Source organism: Tamandua tetradactyla, chromosome 7 (assembly GCF_023851605.1).
Source record: "Tamandua tetradactyla isolate mTamTet1 chromosome 7, mTamTet1.pri, whole genome shotgun sequence".
NCBI classification, from domain to species: Eukaryota; Metazoa; Chordata; class Mammalia; order Pilosa; family Myrmecophagidae; genus Tamandua; species Tamandua tetradactyla.
Window position 1 is genome coordinate 31,151,724 of NC_135333.1, and position 23,221 is coordinate 31,174,944.

General features: G+C 45.3%; 1 protein-coding gene across 5 annotated transcripts in view; it reads left to right on the forward strand.

The window, feature by feature from the left end:
* The first annotated feature begins 420 nt into the window (after positions 1-420).
* Positions 421-23,221, forward strand: part of GTPBP1 (GTP binding protein 1) — a 33,107-nt gene continuing 10,306 nt past the window's right edge. Inside the window, exons 1-11 of one of the 5 annotated variants that reach the window (XM_077168832.1) lie at positions 421-1,557; positions 4,444-4,555; positions 11,579-11,759; positions 12,395-12,743; positions 15,569-15,692; positions 16,568-16,682; positions 18,174-18,318; positions 18,443-18,625; positions 19,411-19,546; positions 20,209-20,387; positions 21,817-22,017. In XM_077168832.1, coding sequence (XP_077024947.1) covers positions 1,366-1,557; positions 4,444-4,555; positions 11,579-11,759; positions 12,395-12,743; positions 15,569-15,692; positions 16,568-16,682; positions 18,174-18,318; positions 18,443-18,625; positions 19,411-19,546; positions 20,209-20,387; positions 21,817-22,017 — 1,917 coding nt within the window. In that variant the 5' untranslated portion in view covers positions 421-1,365. The other 4 variants (XM_077168835.1, XM_077168834.1, XM_077168836.1 and 1 more) reach the window with 4 other exon arrangements.

Consider the following 23,221-nt stretch of genomic DNA (forward strand, 5'->3'; position numbering starts at 1 on the left):
ACAAACCAAGGTCTTAATATTTTAATTTCTTCATGAGACTGGATAGAGGAATAAAAACAAAAGCTACTTATTTAATTTACCAGGGGGGAAAAACGCATCAGAAAAAGTATTATCTTGACCAATGAAGTTGGATGGCTTCTTGTCCCAGATTCCCAGCGGTGTTTGGGCGCATAAGACTTGACTGCAGTTGAAAACTGAAGCAAGAAGACTTTGTCTCTTTCATCCCAGGTAGATCTTTGAAACTAGAGGTTATTTTGAACCCTGTTTCTTGCTAAGTCCTATGGTTCGAATCAGACTCTCCTTGTGTATGTTACCTTCTCAAATTGCTGCTCTTGCTGTCTAAACCTTGCCTGATCTCTAATTTCACCAAGCAGAGAAGTCGTAGACTTTTCAGACTTTTGAAGTAGGAATTCAAGACACTAAAACTGGTGCTAGTGCGGTTTTGGATTGGGGCTTTTCACGAGTGATGGATGACACGCCAAAGGAATCATCCTTAGGAAACTATCTTAGCGGACCCTAGATCTCGTTTAACTCTTCTCCACAAATATGGTGGGGTGCTTTTGGCTTCTGTTTTAGCTGGTTACCTCTTTTTTGTTCGTGTAATTGCTCTCTCCGCAGAGGCAGTGAATGGAGAAGTCTACCTAAGATCAGCATTTAATTGCCTCACTGGCTTCTATAGTATTACATCTCTCGGAATAGATGGCATCGATCCGTCTATTAAAATTGGCTGGAGATTGAAGCATATAGGACATCAATCTTCCAGCGACCGCCTTCAGTCATTGAGTGGAGTAGGAGGCTCTTTCGGCAATTTACTATCTCCGTAAGCCGCGGCCCAAAGCGCGGGACCTATTCGATGATTAGATTGGATCTTGCCCCCGTCCATCATTGGCAGGTTCTCCGCACCGTCTGTTTTGCAACATTTGCAAGCACTGCACCGCCTCTGGAAACTAGGAGCGTGAAGGAGTGGTGAGGCATACGTTGCATATATTTCTCTCCTCATTGGATGGCTGCTGTGTCAGTCTTACATTCCTTTGCTCCCATTGGCGGGAAGACTCTAGGCAGGTAGAGTGGACTTGATACTGCCTTCTTCCAAGTCGGAATAAAGGGCGCGTGACGTCTGGACATTTGTTGTTGGGTTTGGGTCCTCTTTAATTATTCATTAGGTGCTTCACAGCATTTCAGCTACTGGTAGTTGAGAGGCCTGGTCGATTGTTTCTTAACTAAAGATACGAGCGACCCTCTACGTAGTTCGAGAAGTTTAGCATAAATTATTCAGATGAAGCATGGGCGGAGCCACGCATGTATTAGGCAAATGAGCCGTGGGAGGGAGGGAAGCCGGCTACGAATTAGCCCAAGTTATTAAAGATGGCGGCGGAGCGTAGTCGCTCCGCGATGGAGTCGCCGGTCCCGGCCTCTATGTTCGCCCCCGAGCCTAGCTCCCCGGGGGCGGCCAGGGCCGCGGCGGCTGCCTCCCGGCTCCACGGCGACCTTGACTCGGACTGCAGCGAAGACGGCGAGGCTCTCAACGGCGAACCGGAGCTGGACCTCACCAGTAAGGTAGGCCCGAGCGGCGGCGGGCGCTGAGGGGCCGAGCGCCCGGGCCAAGCAGTGTCCAGGGCCACGGCGGGCCCGGCCGGCCTGGCCGCGGAGGGGAGGAGGAGGATCGAGGGAGGGCGCCGAGCCCGCCCACCTGCGGGTCGCCAGGACGTGCGGGAGGTGCCGGAGAGTGGAGCCGCCCACCGCCCCCCACAGCCGTTCTTGTTCCCTGGCGGCGTAGACCTGGCCTCCCGCCCTCCGGGCTCCCGCCGAATTCACTTCCCCTCGGCTCTGCCAAGTGGAACTTGGGGCGCCAAATGCGGACCGCGGTCCTGGCTGGCGCAGTCCCCGCGCGGCTTCGCTGCTGGATCCCTTCACCCTTCCTCCTGTTCCTGCCTGTGAGGAGATCCCTCCCCCGAGACGTACTGTGGTCCTATTCCTGAACTTTTCCTGAACTGTCCAGGGGAGGGTCGGGGACGGCTTGAGTACGGAAAGCGGGGTGCCCGGGAAGATCAGGTCGTCAGAGGGGTGGGCAGGGATGTGTAGCCGCAGTCCCTTCCTGGTGTCGGGAAAGGAAACAAAGTATTCGCTCAGTGGTGGACAGGGATATCAGAGTAATCTCTACTTTGCGAATCTGTCCACAAAAAAATTGCTTGGGGTGAAACCTCGTTTTGTATGGATGGCATAATGAGGGACGTTTCAAATCGTGGCTTCTGAGCTGTTAAGAAAGTAGGCAGGAATTAAGGGCTCACCATCTGTTTGGCATTGTGAAGAATGACCAAGTAAGTATAAGATGTGACTGGTGTTTTGCTAAAATGAAAAAATGCAGATTTGGGAGTCAGACAAGGCTGGTTCACTTCCCTGCCCTACCATTTAAAATGGCTCTGTGACCTTGGTAAAGTTTCTTAACCTGTAAGGTCTCCAGTGACATCATTTTAAGAAAGTACAGATGCATTAGGAAAATTTAGAAGTGTATATAAGGCCCCTAGTACAGTGCCTGATAAACACTAGAAAGTCAGTAAATGTTCAAAATGAACTGGGTAACTGATTGCCTGTGCAGATAAAACACCAGCTGATGGAAGATAGAACACCAATACTACCTGTTGGATAGGTACAGTAGAGAAGTCTAGTGTGCTTTGAAGAAGTATGTGACCTTTCACAGTCTGTTGAGGCAAAATTCCATGAAACTTATCCCTCAACTGGGGAGAACCTTCCTTACAACCTAAACAAGTGAACTTTCAGCTGCTCTCTTTCCTTCCAGTCACAGCTGAGGATTCGGAAGTCAGCAACCTGCTGCTTAACACAGTGTGAGGCCTCTAATGCTATAGTGAGAATAGCCACCCTTGGAGGGAGGGATGATCAGGGGAAATGTGTGAGGCAATTTGACACGATGCAAGAGACCCAGATAACACCCAGGTTACAAGTACTAATTCTGGTGAGTCAACTCAAGAAGTTGTAAGAGATGCACCTGATTCAAAAACAGACCAGCTGGATGTCAGATGTCAGCGTATGGTTAAGGTACTGTAGAAATCTGAAAACACAGTAGGAAATTGCGGGGACAGAGTTGCAAAGAGGTTATAGTACCTTTGTTTTCTGATCAGCTATTATTGAATGTTCCCAGATAGGGAAGTTTTACTTCATCACATAGTTGGGGAAGTCCTCCTCACTATTTTAAAATTGAGAAGCTATATGTATATGAGTTTTTTAATTATTATTTTTTATTAGAGCAGTTGTAGGTTTACAAAAACATGCAGAATATGCAGAGTTCCCATATACCCCCCCACGGTTTTCCCTATTTCCTAACATTTTACATTAGTATGGTACCTTTGTCACATCTATATGACTATTGATGTTATTTTGAAAAGAACAGTGAATGTTATGGAGGGAGAGAAGGCATAGATTGAATAGATTGATTCTTGAGGAGAAGATTAGTTGTTAAAAGTTTGGGTACTTGCTGTAGTTAAATGTAGGAATTTAAGGTTCTGAGAGCTTACAAGGTGAGAAATAGTGATCAATTTCATCCAATAATGTTTTTCTTAGAATGATTGGGCTGAAGAAAACTTTATAAATACCATTTATTGAGCTGTGGACTAGTTGCTTTACGTGTTATTTTATCTGTTTTTTTACAGTGGCCTTAAGAGGCAGGGAGTACTACCTTCATTTTGTAGATTAAAAAACTACAACTCAGTGAGATTAAGTTCTTTGTCCAAGGTTACACGTGAGTGATTAGAAAATGGGATCTGGCTTGCCTATTGGTAAATGGCCCTCCCAAATAAGTGATTGGTACTTTAATGTTACTGGCAGAAAGTTGCAAAATGTTGGTGCTCATCCCCACCTTAGAGGTATCATTGTTTTGTTGACAAAGATGAGTCTTGCAGGCAGCCTTCACTGCTGTTTTCAAAATAATCAAAATAGCCAAGGTGAATTGAAACAGAATTCTATTGTGGTTATCATGAACGATTAGCTTGTGGGTGGATGGCCTGGCAGTATGAGAGGTCTCTATCTTCCTGAGTTTCCAGCAGCAAACTGCAGGTAGAAGACGTGGGCATGTAGGTGTAGGTACTGCGCATCAGTTTCTACCCACAGTGCCAGATGTTCAGTTGTTCTGGGTCTTGCCTCTTGATATCTGTTAAGCAGCAGGAGGCAGGCTGCTCACACCCTCCATTCTGTGGGTTGTGGCTCAGAGAGTATTCATTTTAGTGCATATCATAAAGCCTCATAACTCATATGAGGCTTTAGGCTCAAAGGCTATTCAAGGAGTGGCCAAGAGGGCATCTGGGACTGCATATCTATTTTAGGCCAGGGCACTTTGGGTTTCAGTCAGGTCCTTAGTTAATCTATTTATCAGCTTTGGCTGTGGTGCTCTTCTAGTAAGTGTGGTCCTAAGGCTGTTGGTTTCTCTTCTAGCTGGTTCTAGTGAGCCCTACATCAGAGCAGTATGACAGCCTACTTCGGCAGATGTGGGAGAGGATGGACGAGGGATGCGGAGAGACCATATATGTCATTGGGCAGGGATCAGGTGAGCATAGTTTTCCTTTCACTTTATTTTTAAAAAGTATTTAGAGCACATAATCTATCTTTATAAACTTGCCTGCTCAGTTGTAGTGGTTCTTTAGTGTCTGCAGAACTGTTTGGGTGGACATAAAAGTACATAAAAGTGATCATGTAAATTCCCACTTTTAGTGGCCATGAAACCCTTGACTTTAAAGATTTACAGCTTCCTTTTTACCTCCATATTTTACATTTGCGTAAAGGGAAATAAAGTACAAAGTGAAAGACCTTCTTGTCCAAGGTAGCAGAGCAGGTTGTAGTTAGATCTGGAATTAAACCTGTCTTGGCCAGCTCCAGGTCTTCCCCTCCAAGCCCTGTTTACAGATCACACTGCAACTTATTTCCTCTTTAGCAGAGAACCTCTGTGATTCTTCTAAATGTTGACAGGAAAGGAAGCCCAGAGTTCCTGTCTTCAGTCAGACTGCCTTGCCCCAGACCCCTCTCACCATTCAGTGTGGATAGCTGTGATGACAGAGGTCATTTTCTTCTCATTAGGTCCTGTCCCATGTGTAGGCCTGTCCCATTTTGCAGGAACTGGTTGTCTTCTTTCAACATGTTATTCCATCTCAGTAGAATCTACTATTTTAGAGGAAGGTAACCCCTGTGACACAAAACTAGGTTATGTCCTGGTTGATCCCAGTTTATGCCCAAAATATAAGGCCTGCATACCTCATCATCATTATGACATTATATTTGCTCAAATGGCCATTGGGAGTAATGATTATAAATTCAGCCCATACCAACACTTGTCTCTGACATCTTTGTAGGAAGCCCAGGGTGAGCCTTGATGCATCATTAAAAGAACAATTTTCTTTGCTGAATGTAGGTTTTTACAAGGCAGGTAGTATTCTCTTGTAGTCAGAGTTTAAATCTCAAAATGATTCTTTAACTCATTTGACAGATGACTATTGAGTATCTTTTAAGGGTTTGATACTGTTACAAAGCACTTTTGAATACTTAAAATCTAGTGAAGATACCCTCAGTACAAGCAACAATACTTGGAAATGTGTTCCAGTCACGCAAGTCAGAAAGGTTAGTCTCCATATGCTGCTACACCTTCCTTTGAAATGTTTTTTGTATCTGTCCTTTCCTTTCCATCTTTGCTGCACCTCTCTAGATTATGGTCTTATCACCTAAAAGAAGGCATGGTCAGAGAGATAGGAGGTTACATGTTAACCAGGAGGTTGCACGTCAAGAAAGGGAGGGAGCTGGTCATGGTTGTCATGTGCTCCAGAGGCAGGAAAGGTCAGGCTCTGAAAAAGCTGTTGCATTTAGTGATCATCAGTGGGGTTTTGAAAGCCTTTATGTCAGGTACACATATGGTTTGCTGTATAAGGGTAAACCACTCAAAGATTACTTCATGCTTGTAGAATTTAAGGAAACACATATAGGGCAATTTCAACAAGTGTTTCTTTGAAGACCCAGATTCTTAAGACCCTTTCTTTCCACTTATCCTTTCATGTGGACGCTCAGTGAATTTTACCAAGCTTTGACATCTCATAACTAATTAACCTTTCCATGATAAAGCGCAAGATGTCAAATGTTTATTAATGTCACATCTCTTACACACCCAAGTATTATCTTTGCATCTACCAATTGGATGCTATGAAATTCATAATGACTCCTTCCTTCTGGAATTCTTTAGAGGTAGAAAGAGATCGTAACAAGTTAAGCAAGTTAAACTTCAGAGGACTAAGCGAGGTTCAGCTTCATCACTGTGTGTCCTTGGTGCTTCACCTCTCTTTATCACTTCCTTTATCTTTAAATGGGGATAATGACATCTGTCCCCACCCAGCTTCGGGAAATTTTGTATGAGTAAGTTAGACATTGAAAAACTGTAAGCTATGTGCAGGAATGTGTTCTTTAATTATATGTTCCTAAGATGGCTGTTTTAAAAAGAGACAATATGATATGGTAGTTAGTTCAGGGACTGGAGCCTGGCAGATCTGGATTTGCCTCTTGGTTCTTTTCCTCATCTTAAAATGGGCATAGTAGTAGAATCTGTCCCATGCTATAATAGGGAAGATTTAAATGAGAAGTCAAAGAAAGTACTTAGCATATAGCAAGCATTACATTTACCTAGTATATGTACTATGTATTATAATAAGCATCAAAGCACACTTGTGGCCTCTTTGCTATCAACTAGATCTGAGTAGTTATAGTAGTAATTTTTTAAGGGTCCCAGGTTATGGTTAACTTTCCATGAAATTTCTTTCTAAAAGAACCTTCTTTTTCCTCAAATCCTAAGTCATAACTTTCTGAGAGCCAGATACTGTGTTAAACATTCAGGAAACATATTTACGTTCAGTGGTCTATTTATACCACTGTTCAAAGGAAACAGTAATGCCTGCCTCATAGAGTTGCAATGAGAATTCAAATGCTTAATTAATGTTGTCAGTTTTTGCATTGTTTAAAAAAGGTAGAATTTGGACTTCAGACATGTAGGAGTTATCTTCTAGGCAATTGAAAATTTAGTCTAGAGTTCTGCAAAGAGGATTTTTTTGTTTGTTTTCACGTGAGAGTAGGAGCCATTGAATGAGATGGCCAAGGGAAAAGCTTAGAGGAAAGTAAAAGACTGCTGGAAGAGACTGGCCTTTAGTGATAGGAGTATTAAGACTTTGGGTGGCAGCGGAGGGGGGATTAGGAAAGACTTCAGTGCGAAAGTATCCCTTGCATTGATTCTGAAGGTTGGATAGGTGCTTTCCAAGTAAATGGAGGCAGGAATGAGTGAGCAGAGAAAACCGTATATGCAAAGGCCTGGAGGCCCTGGAGATTGTGGTGTATTTGGTGGACCAGAAGTAGTTTAGTAAGGTGGAGAGTAGCCCGTGAGGTAGGAGTGGCAGAAAGGGAAGCTGGACCAGGTGTGCAGGGTCCAGATCCTGAGGGTGCTTGAATGCCAGACCAAAGCATTAGACTTTTATTCTAAAATTTATGGGGAGCTTCTGTAGCAAGTTGAACAGGAGAATGTTTAAGGAAAGGGAAATCAGATGGTAGGACTGCAATGTGATTAGGTTGCCTTCTGGAGAAAGGTAGTGTGACATTGTCACCATTTTCTGGGAGCCCGGAATGGGCAAGGTGACAGTGGTGATTGCCCATTTGTGTGGAACAGGACCTGAAAACCCTGCTTTTGTGTGCCAGAAACAGTGGAGGATTAATGGAATTGGAAGTATGGCAAGAATGGTAGAACAGTTCCATCAAGTCCTTCTCCAACCCTGAAGGTTTTCAGATCTGAGTTGACCAGGCCATTAGAAACTCCTCAGCCCAACTGTTCCCTCTTTGTTCGTGTGTTTTGATTTTACAGACACTGAGGACTTGATAAAGGAAAGACACCCCTTATGGGACATGCAGGGGATGTTTGAGAGACGGTCCTTATCCTCAAGATGCTTGTATCTTACAGGGGAGGACATATATCCAAAACACTTCCACAAGGTGTCAAGTAGTAAATGACATAAGGGGCAATACAGACATTTGTGAGGATTCTGAGCAGAATGAGTAGGATTTTTTTTATTTAGCTATTTTTTTATTTACTAATTTAAAAAAGTTAACAACAAATGAACTAAAACATTAACACGTGATCATTCCGATCTACATATATAATCAGTAATTCACAATATCATCACATAGTTGCGTATTCATCATTTCTTAGAACATTTGCATCCATTCATAAAAATCAATAAAAACACAACAGAAAAAGAAATAAAACGGGAGCAAAAAAAAAAATTATACATACCATACCCCTTATCCCTCACTTTCATTGATCACTAGCATTTCAGTCTAAATTTATTTTGACATTTGTTCCCCCTGTTATTTATTTTTATTCCATATGTTCTACTCGTCTGTTGACAAGGTAGATAAAGGAGCATCAGACACAAGGTTTTCACAATCACACAGTCACACTGTGAAAGCTTTATCATTATTCAATCATCATCAAGAAACATGGCTACTGGAACACAGCTCTACATTTTCAGGCAGTTCCTCCAGCCTCTCCATTACCTCTTGAATAACAAGGTGATATCTACTTAATGTGTAAGAATAACCTCCAGGATAACCTCTCGACTCTGTTTGGAATCTCTCAGCCATTGACACTTTGTCTCATTTCACTCTTCCCCCTTTTGGTGGAGAAGGTTTTCTCAATCCCTTGATGCTGAGTCTCAGCTCATTCTAGGATTTCTGTCCCACGTTGGCAGGAAGGTCCACACCCCTGGGAGTCATGTCCCACATAGACAGGGGGAGGGTGGTGAGATTGCTTGTTGTGTTGGCTGGAGAGAGAGGTCACATCTGAGCAACAAAAGAGGCTCTCTTGGGGGTGACTCTTAGGCCTAAATTTTGAGTAGACTTGACCTATCCTTTGTGGGGTTAAGTTTCATATGAACAAACCCCAGGACTAGGGGCTCAGCCTATAGCTTTGGTTGTCCACACTGCTTGTGAGAATATCAAGAATTCAACTTGGGGAAGTTGAATTTCTCCCCATTATGAGTAGGATTTTTGACAAGTGGAGAGGTACTGATTGGACATTCTAGAGGTGGGAAATAAATGAGGAAATAGAGCTGGAAAGGTGTGGGGTGGTAAATGGCCCCCTTGCGCTGGGACCAAGCTCAGAAAGGGAGAAGTAGGAGGGGGTGTGGAATAAATAGGGATCCTTTCAGGAATTGGAAATGGATATGACAGCCTTGGGGAGCCATTCAAGGGCTTGAACTTGGAAGTGACAGCACCAGAGCTTTGCTTTACTTAGGAGCTTAAGCATGTGCATCTTGAATGTGTTGGAGGGGATAGAGACCGGATTTTCAAAGATCAATTAGGAGTCTGTTCTGTAATTCAGGTAAGGGCCTAACTCAGGCTTGTGGCATAAAGCAGGGTCAAGGGAAAGAAAAGAAGCCCATGAAGACTGGACCAACAGGAGTGTACGCATGGTGGTGAAGAGGAGGGTAACTATTTTCAGAAATAGAGAAGGCGGGAGGAGGAGTCAGGAAGAACCTCTAGTAGAGGAAAAGACTCTAGGTTTGGAATCAGAAAACCGAGCTTACCTGTCCTCTTTACTACCTGTCAGCTTTGCGATGTCACGGGTTTATTTACACCACTGTTCAGAGGGAACAATAATGCCTGCCTTATGGAGTTGCAGTGAGAATTCAAATACTTAATTAATGTTGTCAGATTTTGCATTGTTTAAAAAGCATAGAGATTGGACTTTTGACATCTAGGAGTTATCTTCCAGGCAATTGGAAATTCAGTCTGGAGCACTGGGAAGAGGATGATCCTAGAAATGAAAATTTTTTGTTTGTTTTCAAAATTGAAGATGGGAATCATAGAATGAGATGCCAAGGGAAAACCTAGGGGAAAGTGAAAGACTGTTGGAAGAGACTGGCCTTTGGAGATGGGAGCAGGAAAAGCCAGTAGAGGAGACAGAGAAGAGTCAGAGAGGGAAGGCATTGAAGAAGATTCAGGTAACAAGCGAGCAGGGTAGGGAGAAAGTGCTTCAGGAAGGAAAAACACGGCCAGTAGGGTCAAATGTTGTAGAAGTCAAGTAAAGGATATTTGATAGAGTAGTTAGAAGGCCATCAATGACTTTTGAAAATTGCATTTTCTTTTCAAGTTGTCAGATTCTGAATGAGGTAGGGTGTACAAGTCTACAAGTGTTCATCATTCATCACCCTTTTGAAATGCGTGGTGGTAGAAGGAAGATCAGAGGAGATGGTAGCACCATAAGTAAGCAGGGCTAAGAGAAAGTGGGATGGTTTTCCTTTTTTTAGTTTAGGAATGACTTGACCTTGTATAGAGGGAGAGAGGTGAAAGGGGAAAAAAATGAGATTAGGAGAATAATTGGTGCTGAAAGATCCCTGGAGGTGGTATAAGAAAAGAGGGTGGGGTTGTGCTGGAGGGATTTGCCTGGGAAATCGGCAGAGACACTCTCTAATGCAGGAAGACAGGAGAAAAAACTGGGGCAGTTATTGTGGAAATACCCTAACATGTGGAAAGTGCCTGACATGGAGATGTTCATACAGTAGCTGCTCAATAAATAATTGGTTGATTGGTCAGTCCTCTCTGACATCCTTCCTTATCTTGATCTCAGACTTGTTTTTCTAGCTGTTTGCTGGATATTTCAGCTGAATCACCTCAATTAAAAATCTCTAAAATAATTTATTTTTTCCCTCATTTTTCTCCATCTTCCTGCCCTCATTATCTCTTGCCTGATTACTAGAGTTACTTCCTGTCTCTTGCTTGCCGGCTCACGGTCCATACTGCTGCCCAAGAGATCTTAACCCACAGAAGTCTATCATATTACTCTCCTATCTAGACCCCCAAGACTTCTGTGGCCTGATTCATAAGTGTTTTGCTGCCACCTGATATTGGTCTGCCTTACCAGCTTCCTACCTCTCATGTGGTCTCCCACCACTTGGCATCACCTGTCCTGTTCCCCTACATGCTGAGCTGCTTGCTGGTTCCTGAACAGGCCACCATCTGCCATGCTCCATGCTTTGTTTCTCTGCTAGGATATCCTTCCTCCTTTCTCTGCAGGCTCATTTCTCACACCTGGAGACCCAGCTTGAGTCAGCACCCTGCAAAGCCGTCCTCACTTTCCCCAGGCAATGCCAGTTGCTCCCATTTTATGTTCTCTTTGTACACGTCTATAGTACAGCGCTCAAGCTGATGACAAGTAATTAATTCCCTGTCTGTCTCTCCCACTGAGCTGTGAGCTTGCTAAGGACACCTGTGTTCCCAGTACCCAGCATGAGATTTGGCATAAAACCTAATAGACTCTTAGTGATTGTGCTTGCAATGAATTAATGAATGCATTGTTTAATGGACAGCCTGGGGCACTATCACGTATAGTGATGTGTGTACCCAAGTTTTCGATAAGTTTCATGTGGGGAGAGCTGTGTTCTCCAGTGCTCGTAGTGGAGCTTCTATTGGGTGTGGTTGCATGGTGGCTTCTTGGCATGCTGGTTGGTCAGAACCCCCTCTCTGCTGATAATGTCTGGGCTCTAATCACCAGATGGTACTGAATACGGGCTGAGTGAAGCTGACATGGAGGCCTCCTATGCCACAGTGAAGAGTATGGCTGAACAGATAGAGGCGGATGTCATCCTTCTGCGGGAACGTCAAGAAGCTGGGGGCCGTGTGCGTGATTACTTGGTCCGGAAAAGAGTAGGAGACAATGACTTCCTGGAGGTCAGGTGAGGAGGCCTCAGAGCACTTCCCAGGCCCTCTGCGGCATGACTTTGGGGCCTAGGACTTCACATAGCTTAGTGATTGAATCTTTAAACCCTTGTATGTCAGCTCCCCTACCTCCCTTACTCCCTTTCTTTCCTTTCCTGAGGCATAGGAAGAGTGTTCAGGGACCTGATTGTTCCTTTCACTATTTCTGCACTTCCCCAACCCGAATATTCCCATTTGGGAAGAGTGGAGAGGGGCCAGCCATATATTCAGTGGGCTGCATTTGCTTTCCCATCAGCCTGCAAGGCTAGAAAACTAGAGGTACAGGGGCGAGCACCTGAGTGGGGTCAAGTTAGCATTTTCTATCTCTCTTGGCTTTGAGGATCCTACCTGGGAACTTTGGAAAGCTGGTATAAGTTAAGGTATAGCTGTTGTGGTAGAGCCCAGTTCTTCTGAATAATCCTTTCTTCTCCCTGAATACAGCTCCAGGTACATTTCCCAGTGTGCTGTGCTCATCCTTGAATAGGAGGAGCAGTAAGCCAGGAGGCTCAGGGATGAGTTGTATTATAGATTCAGATATTGAGGTTATGAATTATCTCTTCACTTTGCTTACCCATTAACTCTTATGTGGGTATATGGGTTCATGTACACACAGGGTAGCAGTAGTGGGCAACGTAGATGCTGGCAAAAGCACGCTTCTGGGCGTCCTGACACATGGGGAGCTGGACAATGGCCGAGGCTTTGCCCGCCAGAAACTCTTCCGCCACAAACATGAAATTGAATCTGGTCGCACCAGCAGTGTGGGCAACGACATTCTGGGCTTTGACAGCGAAGGCAATGTGGTGAACAAGCCAGACAGCCACGGCGGTAGCCTGGAGTGGACAAAGATCTGTGAGAAGTCCACTAAGGTCATTACCTTCATTGACTTGGCTGGCCATGAGAAATACCTGAAGACCACTGTCTTTGGCATGACTGGCCATTTGCCTGACTTCTGCATGCTCATGGTAAGTGTGAGGCACTCTTGGGAGGTGAAGCTGAAGCTTTTGGGGTGTGGTTATGTGCAAGCATTTGAAATTGTTCTGAGTTGAGACTGAGGCCTATTGGTGTGGGGTTTCAACATTGGTTAAGGACAACAAGATTTGCAGGGGTGCCCTGTCCTTTAAGTTCTATAGTTCTTTAGCTCAAGAAGTGTACCTTGATCTTCTCCCCTAGGTTAGAACAAGAATGGATTCTCTTAGTAAAAAGTGAGGTGCCATTTTCAGATCTCTCTTGTTGGGAGGGGCATGAAGAGGGTTTCTTCTGGGCGGTTGGGCTATTTTGAAGAGGTTACACCAGGTGGCACATTCAGATATGAAACACTTGGGGAAGAAATGGAAGAGAGTACAATGAGGAGCCACAGGTGGCATTCAGGAGGGCCCTGAAGGGGTCCTCTTCCAAAGCCCAGTAGAAAAGGACCAGCCAATTCACAAGCACTTTCTGAGAGGCTCCTGTGTACTTGACACTGTGTTAGACCTGATAGTACAGCAATGGACAAGGTGTCCTGATCCTTGGAGCTCCCTTAGACATCATGGTCTCAGTGTGTATAGGTTTTAACAGCTCATCACATAGATTAACTGAAAAGGCAAGGGAGCAGAGGGCTTCTACTTTGGATCATGTTGCCAAACTTACATATTTATATCCCACTTATCTTCCTTTCTGGATAGAGATCGGGAGTCTGTGAGATCTACAACCTTGAACACAACTTTTCTGTTCTTCCCAAAGCCTTTTTCGCTTCCTGATTCCTCCGGCTGCCTGAATTAATAAGTGTAGTAAACATGAGCATCTGTTCACACCAAATTGAACAAGTTACTCCACAAACACAAGCTTTCAGGCATATTGTCCCCAAACTGGGGAGTAAAGAAAGGCAGAACGTATGTATAAAAATTTTTGTCAGCTCTCTGCCTAAGGTTCTTAGGAACTCAGCTTGATTTCATTTCTCATTTCTTTAGCATTGCCAAGGGCCATTACCTGACTGTTTTTACCTGGGCTAAGGAAAACCACTCTACAAGACAAGGAAAGATGCATAATGCACATTTCGGGGAGTTGGTGGGTTGAAATTAAGAAGAGTATAGAAACCAATTTAAAATAAATGTTTTTCCACAAAAAAAATTAAAAAAAAAAAAAAAGAACTAACCAAAAATGTTTTTCTAACAGAATGCCAGCAGGCAAGACCAAGCCATAGAAATAACTTCACCCCTGATAAAATATTGCATGTAGTCTTTTAGGCCGTGATCCAAATATCAACAATTTCTATAGAAAAATAAATAGTTTATCATTGTTCCTTGGCAACCAATTTCTAGGGGGAAAAAAGTCTTTTAAATAATAAAGGCAGCAGAATAATAAAACACTCTCTTTTTCCAGGTTGGGAAGAACAAAATCAAGTCTGGGGTTGGATTGAAAAGGTGGTTGGAGGGCATGGGAAGAATGAGGAGAAAGAGGAGGTGTCTGAGTGTAGGAAGAAGAGAACTCACTGTGTCAGTGGGATGGTGACTTACCCGTGAACTGTGATGATCAAGTGAGAGGATCCCTCTGCAATGCTTAAGCACTTTATAAAAACAAGTCATGACAAATTTTCTTTGAATTTTATTTTGTGTTAGAAAATACATTCTTATGTATGTATGAATATAAGAAGGTACCAAAGTACCTTGTTTGTGAAAAGTTTCGTTTGTATACCTTTCACTCAGCCATCCAACTTTTCGGAGGCAACCAGTGAGTCCAGTTTCTTGTGTCTTCCAGAGGCATTTTGTACTTATGGCAACAAATGATATTCTCCCTCTCCACAATTTCAACCATTCAGAAAAGTTGAAAAAATAGTACAATGAATACTCCTAAATCTACACTTCGATTCAATGATCATTAACATTTTGCCATAGTTTTCTGTATATTGTTGGATGTAGTTGAGTACATATATATATTTTTTGACTGACTCCTTTGAAAGTAGGTAGAAATTGTGACTCGTCAACCTCATATACTTCAGCTAACAGCTTCTCAAAGTTGGCCCAATCTTCCACCCTTATCACAACCAAAAAAATAAAGAATAGTATCTAGTATCTAGTCTATAAGTAATTGTATCGTTCAGGTGCTCCCAAAATGCCTTAGAGCTGTTTTTTTTTAACAGTAAACCACCCACCACTCACTTCCTTTTTCCTTTTTTACTCAAATGGTGGAGTATGCTGTGTACACTGTTATGTACCTTGCTTTTTCTTCCTTAAGAATACCTACCTTAGAGACTATTCCATATCAGTAGGTAAGAATTTCCTCTTTCTTTTGTATCCACGTTTTGTGTATGTGCCCTAATTTATTTAACCTGCCTTTATAGTGATATTTAAAAACGCTGTTACTGTTATTGCTTGAACACCTAATTCATGCTTGCTCTGTGCTGGACCCTTCACATATGTTATGACATTGAAACCCCTGGTGACCCTGTAAAGTGGATGTTGTTACCTTCCCTTTTACAGATGGGGAAACTGAGGGCCAGGTATAAAAGCTGAGTTCACTTTAATGATTCTAGGTAGTTTTCCCAGATTGCCTGGGTATCTTTTTTATTGTTTCCTCAGATTTTGATAACTCACATTGTTGTGTCGGAGATCAAAGTGATCTGTGCCTAGCCCAGCTTTCCTCTCCAGCCATTTTCCTCCTGGCCTTAGACTTGTGCCCCATGAGTCTGTCTGTTCTGATGGTGTCCAGTGATGGAAGCTCTCTTTCATCCCAGCCTTTTTGAGCCCCTGGGCCTGCTCAGCTGCATTCTGTGTCTCCCTTGGCCTGACAGTTCCTTTCTGTGTCGGGACAGGTGGGCAGCAATGCTGGGATCGTGGGGATGACCAAGGAACACCTGGGCTTGGCATTGGCACTCAATGTGCCTGTCTTTGTGGTGGTCACCAAGATTGACATGTGTCCTGTAAACATCCTGCAAGGTAAGTAGAGCCTCATACTAGCAGCAGCCTCTTGTTTGGGGTTATCACCCACTTTGGCTCCTTGGTGGTCTGATATCAGGGCTTCAGCCCAAAATCTTCTGCTTCCTTCTCTTTGCTCAGATCTTGGCATGAATTTTCACCAGCCCAGAATCTTCTGCCTCTTCCTCTCCTGTTTAGATCTTGGTTTGCAGCCAGCCTAGAATCATTCCCTGTTCTTTCTTCCTTTTGGTTCAAAATACAGGATCATTAAGATGCCTGATCTGGTACCTCTTTTCAAATGGCCCCAGAGAGAAAGGGTTGGGTTCTGCCCTGAAAGCCGGATACATATGAAGAAATTTGGGCAGAGGATCTGGTGACCTTTTACCAACACAGGGTTGCAAGACTAGGCATTCATGCATTTCTCCCACATTGTTGCAGATGGTGAAAGAGAAGTGAAGAGGTATCCTTCTTGAGGTCCTCTGCAGTTTGTAAATTTTTTTTGAATTTTATTTTGTTTTAGAAAATACAAGAGCTCCTTTTGCCTGATGTAACTTTTTCCAGGAGGCAGGGCATTGAAGAAGAACATTGTCTTTTCCAGGGATCCCCAAGTCAATTGCTTGGGTATGGGTTTTCTAGAGTATGGAGAAACCCAATGGGTTTCAGACTTATAGCCTTAGAAAACAGTCCCCACCTGTGCTGTTTCTGTTCTAGCATCGTGTACCCTTCCAAAGTTTTGATCCTCCTTTTTACTCCTTCAGGCATTGTGGCATTTAACACTGGTCCATCTGTCTGTCTGTCTCCTGCTTGCATCATTGATGAGTGGAGCCGTCTTGCTCTGGAAGCCTGACAAGGAGAAGGTTGCGTACCCCTAATTCTGTTCCATTTCATCCTTTAAGAAACCCTGAAGCTGTTACAGCGCCTGCTGAAGTCACCAGGCTGTCGGAAGATTCCCGTGCTGGTGCAGAGCAAGGACGATGTGATTGTTACAGCCTCCAACTTCAGCTCTGAGAGGTAATCGGGGGAGCGTGCTCTCCAGGCACCCTTTCCAGCAGGGTAGTAGTGAGGGAAAGGCCCAGAACGGCTGTTAGTTTTGGGCATTAGGTGTCATGGAAATACCACATCGGAACACCTCCCACTATTCAGGGATTGGATGGAATAGAAGATTCTGGTCTTGGCACAAGGCCTCCCAGGTCGGCACTGTTGCCCAGGGACTACATCAGGTGACTCAGACTGAAGTGTTGGCCTCCCTAAGCTGAGAGCTGCAGTGTCCTTTATCCACATGTGAGGTGGGTATGTTACGTTCCCCATAGGGCTCTTGTGAGGTATATAAAGCACTAAGAATGATGCCAGGCTGGGATATAAGAGCTGTACAGCCATTTTTATAACTATCATTATTACTTTTTTATGCTGTTGTTTATGAAAAGTTCTTCAATCATAGATCAGTTTTAGCATTTACCCACCAGTACATCTTTTCATACCATAAAAGTTTATTGGATGTTTGTTCTGTGCCAAGCCCTTCGTCTGGGCCTTGAAGATTCATAGTTGGCTTGGGCATAATGCCTGTCCTCAGGGTGTCTCTCTCCCTTGTCAGAGATAATTCTCTTGATAACAATGCACTTTGTTGACTCCACACCTTCTCCCAACTCTTGGGGCTCTCCAGGAGCACATGTTGTGCTTCCTGAGTTGGGAAAGAAGTTGCCAAAAGCCTGGCTTTTTTGCCTTTGTCTTTGCCGTGATGCTTTCTTCAGTACCACTAGTCAGCCAGCAGAGGGGGTACTAGTCAACAGCTGGCCCCATTTCAATTCATTTTACTGAGTGCCTTTTCTGTACAGGCAGTATTCTAGCAGCTCTGGGGAATAGGGAAGATCAGACATAGTCAGATGAAATAGAGACACAGAAAGCTCCCATCCAGGAAGGGTTTGGTGGAAGAAGTGGCATTTTGAGATGGGCTTGGAAGGATGAATTAGATTTAGTAGTTGGATAAGAGGGAAGGAATTCAGGCAGAAGGATCATAATGAACAAATATATGGGGCCAAGAAAGTACAAAACATTGTAAGAGAAGGAATATTCTGTAGTCTGATTGGAATACAGGAATTTGGAAGGAATAAATGTGGAGAGATGGCTACTACTAGCCCAAATGTAAAGGGCCAGGAATGTTGGAAGATGACATATGGGCTGTATTCCTTGGGGTGGAAAGGTGGGTAAGGATTTTAAGCAAGTATGTATGGACTTCAGGAAAAAGAAGCAATCAAAAAGGCCTGAAGCAAGGCAGTGGTGGAGAGAGGAGGGGGCAGATTTCAGAGGCAGAGCTGGGTGAGAGAAGGCAGCCTTAGAGCAGGTCAGGCTAAGAGTTGCTCATTTGGGGACCATTAAGGGAGGGGTGGGAAAGTCACAGCAGCAACTGCTCCAGCCCATCTGTTGCAGCCATCCTGGATCCAGGCAGGAGAAGGCCACCTGAGCTCCTCTCTCTCCTCTCTTCCTTTCTCTTCATCCTCCACTTAGGATGTGCCCGATATTCCAGATCTCCAACGTTACAGGCGAGAACCTGGATCTGCTGAAGATGTTCCTCAACCTCCTCTCCCCCCGCACCAGTTACAGGGAAGAAGAACCTGCTGAGTTTCAGATTGATGACACCTACTCGGTCCCGGTGAGTCACTTTAGATGGGACTGAGTAGGTGGGGAGGCTGTGGTGGGCCCTTCCGTCAGGGACTCGGGTGTGTGGATGGACTGAGTGGGGTGGACTTACTGGGCTGGGGTCGTCTTCTCTGTAGGGTGTAGGGACAGTGGTGTCAGGAACAACATTGAGAGGCCTGATCAAGCTGAATGACACATTGCTGCTGGGCCCAGATCCTTTGGGTAACTTCCTGTCCATTGCTGTCAAATCAATCCATCGCAAGCGCATGCCTGTCAAGGAGGTGCGAGGGGGCCAGACAGCCTCCTTTGCATTGAAGAAGGTAAGTGTCAACACCAAAAACTCCCCTTGGACCCTGCTTTTCTGGGCTCTGGGTCAGCCGCTTTACTCACCACCTCTGATCCTCACAGCTGCTCTGCGAGGGAGGAATAATTGGCCTCACTTTTACAGATGAGGGAACTGAGGCCCAAAGAGCTCAAGTGACTTGCCCAGGGACACACAGCTAGTAAGTGCTAGAGTTGGGACTTGAATCCAGGCCTGTCTGACTCCTAAGCTCTGTTCCTCCCTCTAGGTCCTAGGAGCAGGGTACCCTGAGCACAGTGCTGAACTCAGATAGGGGTGTCCCTGCTGTACAGATGGTCTTCTGTAGAGGGTTGTTGGAGTCCATGCCACATCCTCTTCCCATCCAGCCTTCTGTCCCCTGGTTTGGGGTTAGTGCTAGCTGTGGAGTCACCTACCTTGCCTTTAACCAAACCAACCAGGAGAAATGGGACTTTCTTTATTCCTTTCAACAGTTATGTCATGCTCACCCAATTCCTTCTACCTGACTTCTTATCTTCCTTTCCCTCTTCACCAACCATTTAATTCTCCCCCATCCTTCAGGGCCCAGTCAAAATGCCAATTCCTGCATGAAGCTTTCCCATATAGCACTTAAGTCTGCCTTGCATTGCCCACCTTAGGAGGGGCCTGTGTTCTAGTGTGGTATGGGGGCAAGGCTGAGTTAGGGTGGTCCTCATTCCCAGAAAGACTCCTGGTCCTCTAGGACCACAGAGGTAAAAATAGAAGGCATTATTATCCCTGAGGTCTGGGGTTCCCTTTTCCTTTCAGATCAAGCGCTCGTCCATCCGGAAGGGCATGGTGATGGTTTCCCCACGTTTGAATCCCCAAGCATCCTGGGAGTTTGAGGCTGAGATTCTCGTTCTCCACCACCCCACCACGATTAGCCCACGCTACCAGGCCATGGGTAGGTGTCTAAGGGCCTAGCCAGTCCAAGTGCCCACTCTACTCTAACTTCCCAGTAAAGTACTCCAGTGATCCAAGCCCCAAAGTTTCAGCTCCAGCCAAGAGGCGGATCTCTTTCCTTTTCAGTGATGCTGTCCCCTCTGCTCTGCCCATGAGTCACAGTGTTTATTTCTGCAAATACCAACAGAGTGCCTCCTCTGTGCTGGATTCTGGAGTCCCAGACCTGCCCACAAGGGCATTCCTTAGCTACACAGTTACTGAATACTCCTGTGTACTTAGCACTAGTACCAAGGTACTGGGAACAAAGATGTGATGTTCAGGGGCCCTTCCCTCAAGGAGCTCCTAGTCCAATGAGGAGGCACATGTGCAAAGAATGCCCTGTATTCCAGGAACTAGGACCAGTGTCTGTACATGGGCCAGGGCCCAGGGGTGGGGGATGACTAACTAGAGGAAAAGGTGGTAGAGATCAAGACAGGATCAAATTCAAGAGCAGTCCTCCAACTCATTCAGCCACACTTTACCTTCCTGAGGTCTTTATTCCAGAGGTAATGCTGGGACCTGTCCCAGCTCAAGCCTATTTCATGCTTTCACGCACATCTTCCCCCACCTTGAGGCCAGTGGGTGTGGCTCAAGCCTGTCCTGACCTCACGGCTTCCTTGGCAGTGCACTGTGGGAGCATCAGGCAGACAGCCACCATTCTGAGCATGGACAAGGACTGTCTGCGCACCGGGGACAAGGCCACCGTGCACTTCCGTTTCATCAAGACCCCTGAGTACTTGCACATAGACCAGCGGTTGGTGTTCCGGGAAGGCCGCACTAAGGCTGTAGGCACCATCACCAAGGTATAGCCTGGGCAGACCTCCTGCCTTTCCCAGGAAGCAGGGACTACTCCTTTTCTGGAGGTTCTGAGCACAACAGGCTCTTCTTGAGATACCCTGAAATTTCTCCCTGATTTCCAGGAGGAGAGGCACCAGGCACTGCTCTGGGGGAACTGAAACAGTGTTGAGGTGTGACCTTGGAGACATCTTTTCCACTCCCCCTGAGAGCTGTCCCTGGGCCTCCCATCTCCAAGGGTGCTCCATCTCCAAGGGTGCCCATGGGGAAGAGAAGGTAGTAGGATTGGGGCATGGCATTCCCCTCCATAGGAAAAAGTGATGGCAGAGTCTCTGGACCAAGTCAGGGTTAGCCTCCAAGGTTCTAGACACAGGTTCCTCTGCTGGAGCTATGCTCAGATCTCTCAGAGATAGCAGGAGGGGTGTGACCTTGAACTTCCTTGGGACTTGGGTTGTTTGAGTGCCTTGGAGCCCACCTTCTGCCCTCTGCAGACCCCACCCCTAGCCTGTGTAGGGGCAGTTAATAGAATGGTTTGACCCCTGCTCCAAACAGTGGGAGGAAGTGGCCCTGACTTGTCCAAGATCTTGAAGTCAGCCCCAGGTTGGCCCTTCCCACTAGAATGACCTGCCACAAAGGTCCTGGGGACCCTGGGGCTACAGTGTGTGTGGGGGGGTGTTGGGGGTGTTCATCTCCTCTAAGGTCTGTTTGCTCCTGGGATGGGCTTGGAGTCTGGCAGAGGCTGCCAGCATACTCTTTAATCCTCTTTGAGTCCATTTGGACTCGGTCAGATCTCCTCCTTGCTTTGCTTGAGACCGAACTTAAGCCACAAGGGAACATTCTGAGTCCTTCACTCCTGAGAGGTAGCCTTCAAAATTTCTGATAGCTGACTTTAAGTATTTCCAGTTGATGAGATAGTCACATGGTCACTTTGGGAGGCCTAAATTAAAACTTGCCCTAGGTTCTTGTTATAGGGCCCCAGGATCCTGGAGCTGAAGTTTTAGCCACCTTAGTGAGGAAAAGAGCCTTAGGTTAAACTCCAGGTTCTGGAAAGGCTGGTCCCTGGGATGGGGGCTGGGATGAGTGGGCAGTGGCAGAGAGATACATAGGTTCTCTGCAGGAAGAACAGCTGGGGCAGAGAATAGGAGGAAGCCTTTCTGGACATGGTACAGAGGAAGGGTGGCTAGACTGGGCTGGGCTGGGCAGGGCAGGGCAGGGCAGAGGCAAGAGAGGAGACATCAGCCTTGGAGCCATGGCAGTCCTGGAACAGTGAGTGGGGATGTCCTATCCTGGTCCTCCTGGTGCCTGCTCCCAGGACCAGCCAGACCAGAGAATGAAGAGTCCCTGAGAAAGTGGGGGTGAATGTGGGGGAGTAGGCTAGCTGAGTTGATGACACTGCCCTGCAACTCTGGCCTCATCCTTACCCCTTAACTCCTGCAGCTCCTCCAGACCACCAACAACTCCCCGATGAACTCCAAACCCCAGCAGATCAAAATGCAGTCGACAAAAAAGGGCCCCCTGACCAAACGAGAAGAGGGGGGCCCATCTTGTGGGCTGGCAGTTGGGGCTCCACCCCCTGGAGATGAGGCTTCCTCTCTAGGGGCTGCCCAGCCAGCTGCATCTAGCAGTATCCAGCCACAGGTGAGCTTGCTTTTTGAGACACTGCCCCCCACTCTTCCCTGCCCACCACCCCCCACCCCGCCTTGACCCCTTTGGGCAGAGTGGTGAGGTGCAGCTCTTCTAATTCACTTGGGGTGACACAGGAGAGCCTCAGGGCAGCTCAGCTCAGCCTTCGGAACATGAACTAATGTAGAGGAGGCGTTTCCAGCTGAGAGATCTTGGCGCGTAAATGCTATAGAAATGTGAGCTATTTGTCTCTTAAAGTGTAATGTTTCAAACTATGAGATGTGACCTAAGTAAAATCAGTTTAATTAGTCCTGACTAGCATTTGACCCCCCCATATTAATTATTGTTTTTAAATATATTTTTATTGACACATCTTCACACATGTACAGTCCATACATGGTGAACAATCAATAATTCCCAATATCATCACATAGTTGTGTATTCCTCACCATAATCATTTTTGGAACATTTGCATCACTCCAGAAAAAGAAAAAAAGAAAAAACGCATACATACCATACCCCTTACCCCTCTCATTGACCACTAGTATTTCAGTCTACCCAATTTATTTTACCCCTTATTCCTCCTGTTATTTATTTATTTATTTGTTTATTTATTTATTTATTTTTTACTTATCTGTTCATACCCTGGATAAAAGGAGCATCAGATACAAGGTTTTCACAATCACACAGTCACATTGTAAAAGTTATATTGTTATACAATCATGTTCAAGAATCAGGGCTACTGGAACACAGCTCAAGAGTTTCAGGTACTTTCCTCCAGCCACTCCAATACACCATAAACTAGAAAGGGATATCTATATAATACTTAAGAATAATCTCCGGATTAACCTCTTGACCCTGTCTGATATCTCTTAGCCACTGAAACTTTTTTTTGTCTCATTTCTCTCTTCCCCCTTTTGGTCAAAAAGGCTTTCTCAATCCCTTGATACCAGGTCCTGGCTCATCCTGGAATTTCTGTCTCATGTTGCCAGGGAGGTTTACAACCTTGGGAGTGATGTCCCATGTAAGGCTTAAGGACAGTGAGTTCACCTGCTAAGTTGGCTTATAGGGAGAGGCCACATATGGGCAACAAAAGAGGCTGTCCAGTAGTGAGTCCCAGGCATAATCATAAGTAGGCTTAGCCTATCTTTTTTATTTTTTATTTTTTTTATTAATTTTTAAATTAAAAAAAATATGACAAGAAAGAAACACATTCTTA